Genomic DNA, 10095 nt, shown 5'->3' with positions numbered 1-10095 from the left:
GGCTCTTGTTGGTTGATGATGGCTGCCCTAATCCGAAAAAGGACAAAAGATCCCTTCTCCCATGCGATAAGGCTCAACCCTTCAACTCAACCTCATCCCATGTAGTGGCGGGGTAGTAGTTCACTGACCCTCTTAACCAATCCCTCGCGAACTATTTCATTTGTTGTATACTATCCTGCCTCTCAATCATCTTCCTTTGCCTTCATCAATTAAACCTTCTTGCGACTCTTTTTCTTGTGATACCCCAGTCTCAAAACAACGTCAGAGGCGACAATGAACGGGAAAGGAATGCAAAAGTGCCGAGAATGGGCGCAGCATCTTGCCGGGCAGCCAGAACTTCAATCCATCGTTCAAATTCCCAAATCTCGCGTTTGTGTAGTCGCGTTTGCTTGTCTCACTGTTTGGCTAGTTGTTGTTGCTGCTAGGGTCGTCAAGAACTTGATGCAGAGGAATGGAGCGAGTCCAGACTTAGAAACACCCACTAGAAAGCGCCTGAAGGCGCGGGAAAGAAAGCCTGGAGGTTGGAGCCAGATTATCCAACTTTGAACATCTACTAAAGATTGGACAGTTTGGATACCTGTGGAATTCAGAAGACCATACGCGCGCCCAGCGCGGGATTGGGATGTCCACACAACCAAGCCGAATCCATACCGCCCATTCAGATATGGTGCTTATCACATCACTATGGGGCTTCGGAATATGCCTTGGGATGAGTGGATAGGTTAGTAGCTCGTTTGTTGGTACGCGCGGGGACTTTGGCTGACGCAAGAAAGAGCTGGACAATCAGTACATGAAGTTTCATGGGGATAAAGCCAAACGGATTATTGACCGTGGCTCTCGATGTTGCTACACGGAGCCCGCAGCATTTGATGGCGCCGTTGAGCTCCTTGAAGAATTCTGCGCGTATCTTCCGGAAAGATACCCCTCTCTATTCGAACGGACTCCAGTCGGGATGAACAATCTGCTCACTGGTGAGATATTCAACATTAACGAACGGCCTTTAGTGGAAGACCCGATGCAGATGGCCGCGCGTATGGTCCAAGATGACCTTGCTATCATGTTCGAGAAAGAGGACGGCCAGTACTACCTCCTCGCTGGCGCCATCTTACTCGCTGGGTTCTGGAGGCTAGAAGATAAACTCGGTATGCCACTGAGCGAGATTCATACCTCGGGAAACGTACCAGGATTCAAGGCAAAGTTGGAGAAAGGAATGACGAATTTCTTTAGGAGGGTCGAGCCAAACGGGCCAGTGCAGCGCGTAAGCCTCCTTTTAACATCCGTTTGATGCCTGGTGGCGCATGTTGACATGCCACGCTGTAACTAGAATAACTACTTCCTGCAAGTAGACGACTCACTTCCGTGGTCTTCGTCCATTGGCGACGAAGACAGCTGGCCCGGGAAAGCAGGTTGGTTCACTGCCGAGAAAAACAAGGCCATCGAACACCATTATTTCCGTTCCGAGCGCCAGACATTGCGTCGTTTGCCGCGAAGCGGTGGTGTAGTCTTCACAATCCGCACATATTTCGAACCAATTACGGAGGTTTCCGAAGAGCCTTATGTCCCTGGTAGGTTGGCAAGCGCAATTAGGAGCTGGGGCGATGATGTGAGTAAGTATAAAGGAAAGGAGCGCTACGAGGAGGTACTTTTAGAGTATCTGGATCGAAAGCACCAAGCGCAAGTAGAGGCGGGGCTGGATTTGGAGAAGGAGGACGAGGTCAGGGCGTATCCATTTTAGGGCCTCGGGAAGGTACAGAAAATGGCTCAGACTCCCGTGCGGATAGGCGCTTATACGGTTATATAGTCGGTAATGAGTCCTTCTAGGCGATAGCTATCACTCCACCTTTTAATTTGATTCACTTCTCCTATCGGCTTTACTTTATTCCTGCCGCCGTTTGTTTGTTCTCGCTTAACCCCCTTTTATATACAGTCGCATTTGGAATTTGGTGTTTGCTCTATCCCCCCTCTGCTAGCCATCCATCCGCTCGCCACTTCCTTATCGCTATTAAAAATACATCATATATGTGCTCTACTACGTAACAGGACATCAACCAGTCACTGCCACCAAAAGGGATATGAAAGAGACTTCTCATACCACAGTTATTCAGTTGTCCTTGGATTCAAAGAAAATATACATGTATTTGGTATACCCACCTGCTCCCTCTTTTCTTCGGCTCCTCTGTCCTGGCGGTTCTTGTACTTTTGTTTCGCCGTTTTGCTACTAGAAACTTTCTAATCTAAAAGGCAGATGGCCTGCAATTGACCCACTCGTGAGCCAAGTGCTTGCAGGTTCCGCACTCGTTGCTGCCACATTCATTTGCTTTGGTAGTAGTAAACCCTATCAAGGGTGGTTATGCTGCGGATGCAAAGCATATGATGGTGCGAAGATGTGGTCCAACTTGCAAAGCGGATGTTTCTATGGAGTTGCAGGTATCAATCCTATGGTACTCCACTGCCTCCTCACACATTCCACCTCCATCCCATGAGGAATACTGGCTACAAGGGGAACACAGCGGAAGCTCAACTCGCGCGATGAGCATTACTTTGCTGCCTGAAAGTATGTTACGTCATGGCTTGAGTAGCCTGCGGACGTCGTAGACACGTCGCGATAGCAACACAATCACCGCACATGCTTTCGTGCCATAACCTACACCAACCCTATCTGAGGATAGTGTGCCTACCAACATGCCCACGGGCGCATCAAGTATGTCCCATTACCTGTAAGTGGAATTATCATCTCAGAGCAAGAATTATTCTAACTCTTTCTAACAGAATTAGGTGGACATTCGCAGCTATAAGGGGGGTATGAATGTCGAGGCCAATCCCAACCCGCGATATCGGCGGGGCCATCGATTGGCGATTCAGGATCAACAACGAACTTAAGAAACATCAGAGACTCGCAACGAAACAATATCACCAATCATGGATATGCGTACTTCTAATGGCGAAAACCATAACAGCATGCCATTTGTTTCAACATCCGTTTCCTCAAGGTCATCGCGGTGGTTAAAACCAACAGAAGTCAGAAACCAGACTAAAAATGTGCCACACAGTGCACATCATGTACGCATATCGCCATGGCCAGGGGGTATAAGAACCTGTCTATTCGTTCTTAATAATATCCAGAATCCCAGAAGCATCCAGTCTGTACTGGAAACCGGGGCTTACTGTTCAGAAGAAACACCAGAAAATGCAAGCTCCTACTGTGAAACGGTAGGATCGGGCCAGTGGAAAACGATGGCAGAGGGCAGCTCATCTACGCTGGAGACATATATATGCATCTGTGGCTGGGAATATATGTGTCTCTTTATCAATGGCGCTAGGCAACCAGGTGCGAAGGGGAAGCCAGACCTGGCGAGGATACACAAAGGAGTGACACTTCAAGAGGTGTTACGTTATGTCAACTGACTCCAAAGCGGAGTTTTCAATAACTAAGCTGCTTTGGCAATGGTACACATTGCAAAGCAATGTTACCACAGCATCTCCAACTATGGGCTTCAGGCCTGCCGTGAGAAGTCAACGATCTCAACTTTCAGGAATTTCCTATTCTTCAACTGTCCACAGAGCTCATTCACCTACTATGGATGAAGATTGGCCTTGGTGAATGACAAGCGAAAGCACTAGCTGGTCTAGATGCCTCTACGCCTATGTCTGCCTCGACTCTGCCTCGACTTATGTGGTAGTAACCTCGGAAGCAAGAACCAGAGTAGCTATTTGCCTGCTCTAAATCTTCGTGTATCCCACTTTATAACCGGGAAATTTCAATGTTGCGGATGCATACCGGACCTTTGAAACATACATTACCACGAGGAACTTGGCGAGGAGGAGGAATATGGTCGCTAGTTGACATAGCCCAAGGGGCCGAGGGAGTCATCTCAAACCGAATCACACCAGCCAGACACGATATCTCTTCCGGCTATGCTTAGACATTCCGCATCACACCCACACATTACGGATATATCACAGACGACCATCCATTGATTGCTAAAGTTACAACGACTATAAAAATAGCCTACCTACGGTCATACCTCTATGCACCTAGCACTTGAGGGAAATTTTAATTTCCTATCTACGCTTGTGGTAGATGAGTTGAAGAGAGCGGCTATCCAAATCCAATACGAATCTATCTGACTCATGGACTACCATCGAACTTCACCGAAGTAGGAAGCCCAAGCTACGAGAGCCTTGCAGAAAGAGAACATGACGAAGAGAGTTGCGAAGGGGCCAAAGAAAAAACATTGGTCCGCTCCTTATTATTGGCGGAACGATCCCATTCGAGCCATTCTACGTTGGGTGCCACCAATATAACACCCTACGAATGAGCAACGATCCAGAAATCCAGCTGTACCAGATCCTTCATATAAGACGTGGGACAAGGCATGTTACTGATAGATAGATAATCATCGAACATGGATATGGTCAGCTTGGAGTTCAATATGTCAACAATAGAAACCAACTCTAAGAAGAACGAAGAAGAGAAAGCGGAAGACGAAGAAGATGATGAAAACGAAGGAGAGTCTATCAGGACTTCATCCACCGGGAAGGATACCTTCGCATTGGAATCCGAGGGCATGTAATACTTTATTCTGTCTCACAGGCACCGTCTTCGGTGTTGTTATCCATGGACATGACAAAGACCAGCCATTGACGCCACGAACCGCACTCCAATCGGTGATCACGTTAGAATTGTCCAATCTAAATACTGGTGCTCGGATTATATGGGACGCATTGCATCTCCGTCCATATATACTCGTATACCCATGCTAGTCGAGGCCCGCTTCAGAGTTAGATTTATATACATTGTCTCGAAATCCTCACTTCCGAAGCCCTACAAGTTGGTTATATATTTGCGATATTGGAGGTGCGACGATCGCGCCGTCCGGCCCAACAACTTTGGTATGATTTGGGACGTGGGCGACGAAACGGCTGTGTTGCCATTACGTGTGGCACCAACTATTCCAAGAATACTATAGTCAGCCGATTCTTTAAAAATTCGTCCAACTGCTGGTCCGCCTAACGGAGATTGATCTGCTTTTGTTTGATACGAATATTTTAATAGGTATGCCGCGGTTAAACATGAGGCTTATGTTAATGCTTAGCGGGTCGAGTACGATGCTCGGTTCAAGAAGCTCGAGAATCAAAACATAAACTTGAGGCAATCGTCAACACCTACAACTTCAGGTATTAGAGACTACGGTCCATGTACACTGCTAAGGTATGGGCACGACTACGAGTCATACTTCAACTCCCGCTTGATATGGACAATCGAACTATAACGGGATACACACCTCTATGCATCCAACTGGACGTAAAACGGGGTTCTGGTGCGAAGAGACATGTGCCGGATAATAATTTCAAATATTGGGCAAAATCGGAAGTAGAAAGAGATTATATCTATGTGGAGTAGTGGGCGGTATTACCAGACCCTCAAGGAGAGCTGCCATAATCGGACAATGAGGAGGCGGGAATTGTGTCAAAGATGACTGACTCATGGGCGGAACTCATGGACGGAACTCATGGACGGAACTCATGGACGGACTTTTGTGATGGAACGAGATAATGCCTTGGTTGAGGCACTAAACAACCGGGGAGAGGACAGCCATTACACTGTGAGGCTATGTGGAAACCTATGTCGACCCTAGGCGAATTGCACCCATTCTGCGTCCATCCGATACGACATCTTCAATCACTTCGGTATGCCGCAATATCTACAATCTCCCAGAATATAACGGACCGGAGAGAAAGCTTCGCTGCAGTCCGTAAGGTCTAGATGAGCTCATTCAACCAACCTTCTGTATCCGAAACTATAGGCATAGCCTGATCTGACCTCAGGGATTCGGTGCTAGTCCACTGTTATCTGCCCCTGCAGCTTGGAAAATCAAGGAGATTGCGTTTATCAATACAAGATTTATTCCCCAAAATTTTCGGCCGCCGTTTTCTAATCCTGAAGCGATTAGAGAACTCGGTGAGCATATTTTACAGCGAGAGGCGGACCTAGATTTTAGAGCATTTACTATGGATCTCTGGAGATTAAGATTACTTACTCGAGTAGGTAATACCCGAAGGTGGTTGAAGCCGTCAACGACTACAGCGTAGGAGCGGGGGTAATCGGCACAACACGAACTTAAGAATTACTTGAAGAATGATCCCAAATCAATACATCAAAGGGATATCAAAGGCACTATCGGATATCCATTCACTGGATGCTACGCTTTATCTATTCGGGCTTAGCACCACGCACATTCCCATAGTTAAATATCCCGGCCACGACTTCGTAGCTAGAGAATACATCTTCATTCCACTCTAATCCTTAATAGCCTTCGACAGGCACTTTCACAGATAGTGGCCTTGCTCTTAAATTTCTACTTATAAATAACGTACAGGAACAATTTAGTCTTGGCGCAATAGGAATCTCTTGCGGGTAGCAGAATTTTGGCAAAACATATTCACCCGAGAAGCTATATTGCAAGGCTGAAACGTCATATATCATGAGACAAACTGGGATGATTTTGGATATGAGCATCGGGAATGAATAATCCTCATATTATAATTTAAAATTTGAATAACATCACCAAGCATCCCCTTTCTCTCCAAGGGTATCATCGTCATTTCCTTCATTCACCAAACGCCATCCTTCCTCCTCAAGAACCTCCCTCCAGTGAAACAATGTGTCAGAAAGACCATATCCGCATTAAGTAATGTCTGTTTTGACTGTATATACAGGGCACCAAGGGCCGAAAGGGGTATCACGAGCATACTCGGCATCCCATGGTACATTATTTCAGTGACGGCGTGTAATAACATGTTAACTCCTTACAGTTGGAAGGCGACTAGGCCCATGATGCCTGCAAATAATAACGTAGCTGAGATTTGAATGCTCGAGGCGGCATTAGCGGGTGGTGCTGGAGCTGAAGGGGCGGTGGGAACGGCAGTGGGCGCGCCCGGGGTCTTGAGCGAAGTTGTGTTTGACTGCGCGGTTGAAGATGGGACGTAGGCAGTTGAAGTGCAATTTGTATATGCAGTGGTGTTATTCGTAGGGGCTGGGGCCACTGTGGACGAAGCTACAGCGCTGGTCGAGCTAGCCACCGCCGACGAGCTGGAGGGTGCTGCGCCAGACTGGGCGAGCACAACTTCCCAACTAGGGAGTTTGACACCCGGGCAAGCAGCAAAGCACTCGTAAGCCGGTTTGTAGGCATTAATACCCGCCTTCCTGATGTCGTCTGTCAAGAACTTCGTGTTGCAGTCCTTAATGCAACCGTAAGATCCGCAGGGGATGGTATCCGGATTGCTCATGGAGAAACCCTGAAGCTCTTGTTCAGACCATTGGCCTGTACCGCCCGTGAGTTCGAAGTCGTTGCTGCTTTGGAAACCTGCAGAATCACTCTTCTTGCCATCTCCATTGAAACCCCTGGCGGCGATGGAATATGTCTTCCCGCTAGGTCCGACTGTGGGTGGGATTTGCACCTTGAGAGACTCGGTATTGATAGGGGTCGAGTTGACAAGGTAGCAGACCGCTGCAGACGCCCATCCTGGCGGGGTCGTTGAGAGATAGACGCGGAAATTGTCGAAGCCCTTGATGAGGTCGCTGGGGATCGTAACAGTCACTTCTGCGCCAGCGGCAATGGTCGAAGGGACGCTAATCTTCGTGGCGAGCGCGGTCGATGCGCCTGATAGAAGAAGCAGCGCGCTTAGACTTGGAATAGAAGGGGAGCGCATTGTGACGATTAGGATTATATAGAAATTAAGGAGCGTGGGAGTCTTGTTAGACCGAAAAGGAGTGAACGACTGACAGTGAAGACTGACTAAAGACTGGAAGAGAAAAATGGAGAAAAGCTGCGATGCGCAGTATTATCTACCAACCTTATTTTAGGTTGGTTTCTGTTTAATGAGGGCACAGTCTCGTGCGGGGGGTAGTCTGGGGATGCTGGCGCCTCGGCCAGAGATTGCTCAATGGCTAGATTGGTGTGTTTTGACTTTGTCCGAAATTGCGATTCCAGGGTTCAGCCTCCAGAAGGATGGACCGCTTGGCACCCAGCGTAACCTGGCCCCCCTATTAGTATTATTATTCTCGGGCGCTTATCGAATCTATATTAGCCGGGCTGCAGATCGGAGACAACAATAGGAGAATAGGTAATTGAGTGGTACCGGGACTAGATGCTTTGTCCTAGTCAGGGCGCCGAGATATTAACTAATATCAAGGCTCTTGGAATTTTGGTGTCGTTGATGGTCGATAACTAGTGTGACAACTTCCAATCTCCCCTGGTTCCTTGTGATGCCGTGCAATGAAAGCATTTATTATTCGGATTGGACGGTAGACATGCACTTTGTGATGGTATCCTAGAAGTGCAAAGGCTTGTCATGCCCTCTACCAAATACATACTTCGTACTCGAGTAATAGCAACTGCAAGAAGTGAGCCTCCAATGCCAAGCCCAGAATAGAGATGCATCACGTGGTACAAAACGGCGCAAGATTTGGGGATTGCGACCAAGGCCGAATCGTATGTACTGTTCTGTTGTACTTATCTTTGGCCAGCCCAGTTGTGCTTTGCTTGAGTTGCTGCCCGTATATTTATCGATGAAATACTAATATTCCCCCCCCCCCCACCTATTGAACACATGGTTCTTGATCGCGACGAGGTCGCACAAACGCTATGGCTGTGTATTTTAGGATGTAACTTGCGCGGTAGGATATCCCCGTAGGATATTGCGCGATGAAACGCGCAGAGAAATAGACGTGCCTCCAGAGCGCATCTAAAGAATGAGGCAAAAGGTCTGTGAGTATGGCATCGCTATATGTTGCATCTTGTGTCGCAGCCAACTCGGCAAGTGGAAACAGAAAATGGCGCCTGTACTGGCATCGTGGTGGTGCATGAATTAGCTGTCCCTGTCGCGCGATGGAGCTTGTGGAGCTTGGTCCGACTCGTGGGGTCCTGTGAAGTATGGCCAAGGCGCCGAAACATTGCTTGATGCTGTAACCTCGAAACTTCTAACGGACTTCCTTCTTGGCTACCGACGGCTGAATTCAATATCAACAGCTGCGAAGGAGCTACCGCAAACAATGGCGGTAATCTTTCGGTCTCGGTGGCCGCTGGACTTCCTCTGTGTAGCAGTATGGCATTCGTGAGCGTTGAAGAAGAGGAGAGGAAGTGTTTCGTGAGGCCCAGAATGCGTCGACGGCGTCAGATGTCACAGATGATTGGTTGCGGACGCTATTTCTGACAAGTCCGAAGCGGGTGGTCGCCCCAAAGGGATCAAGCCCGCGAATTGGATTGCCATGGAGACCTGGACGCTGAAGGCGGAAGACCTGAGGACCTGTTTGGGGTCCCCGATATCAGGCTGGTCGTTCGAGCGGACCATGACAATGTCAACAGGTGGCATCCATTATTATCATCACTGGCTGACTTTGTGGAAATGCCATATCAAGAACGCTGCGAAACGAGCTCTGGGCGGATGATGAAGGACAGGAAGGGCGAGATGGTCATCCAATATCTAAACTTGGAGCATCCGCATCACACTGCATCCCGCCCTAGAGCTAAGTGCATGGCCGTGGCATCCATCAAGTGCGATGCGAGGGCTTTTCGTCCAGACACCAGCTGCAAAATGGGGAAAAGCAACGAATCTGTCCAATATACGTAGTAAGTAGAGCAGAACAAAGGAAGCAGGAGTAGGTACGGTAGGTACAGTGTAATCCGCACAGAACCATCAGTACCACGCACTCTGTAAGAATAGATAAGAAGTATCTCGATGACGACTTTGAGGATCATCCTTGTGTCCGGCGAATGCAAGAATGGTGATGCGCGACGTCGGATGCTCCGCCTCGTTGCTCGTTGCTGTCTCGACTGCGGCGACCTGGTTGTTGGTTGTGGGTTGCGGTTGTGATTGATGGATGCTGGGAACAAGGACCTGGAACTTGCCTCGCCAACACAGCCCAAACCTTGTACTCGTATACTCCAACCCCAACTCCAGATCACTTTGCGCTCCTCTCCTCCGCCATTATTCAAAATACCTATCCAATATTCAATATTCCATAATACCTCCCCTCTGCTACTGCTCTACCAAGTACAATTACCATTCGAGTTCACAGTCACGGTGTTTCGT

The 10095-nt window shown here is 48.3% G+C and overlaps 2 protein-coding genes across 2 annotated transcripts; one reads left to right on the top strand and one right to left on the bottom strand.

The window, feature by feature from the left end:
* Nucleotides 1–273: 273 nt before the first annotated feature.
* BP5553_08175 (Uncharacterized protein) lies at nucleotides 274–1735 on the top strand (the record flags this gene model as incomplete). Its single annotated transcript, XM_032016798.1, has 4 exons — nucleotides 274–520; nucleotides 569–721; nucleotides 774–1258; nucleotides 1325–1735. 4 exons carry the CDS (start codon nucleotides 274–276, stop codon nucleotides 1733–1735), a joined length of 1296 nt encoding a protein of 431 aa, XP_031867089.1.
* A 5075-nt stretch (nucleotides 1736–6810) lies between these two features.
* On the bottom strand, nucleotides 6811–7713 carry BP5553_08174 (uncharacterized protein; the record flags this gene model as incomplete). Its single annotated transcript, XM_032016797.1, has 1 exon — nucleotides 6811–7713. The coding sequence occupies one exon, from the start codon at nucleotides 7711–7713 to the stop codon at nucleotides 6811–6813; it is 903 nt and encodes a 300-aa protein (XP_031867088.1).
* Nucleotides 7714–10095: the final 2382 nt, after the last annotated feature.

The sequence above is a fragment of the Venustampulla echinocandica genome, assembly GCF_003357145.1.
Source record: "Venustampulla echinocandica strain BP 5553 chromosome Unknown scaffold_7, whole genome shotgun sequence".
NCBI lineage: Eukaryota > Fungi > Ascomycota > Leotiomycetes > Helotiales > Pleuroascaceae > Venustampulla > Venustampulla echinocandica.
The sequence above is the reverse complement of the archived record's forward strand: the minus strand, read 5'-3'. Positions and strand labels throughout refer to the sequence as shown.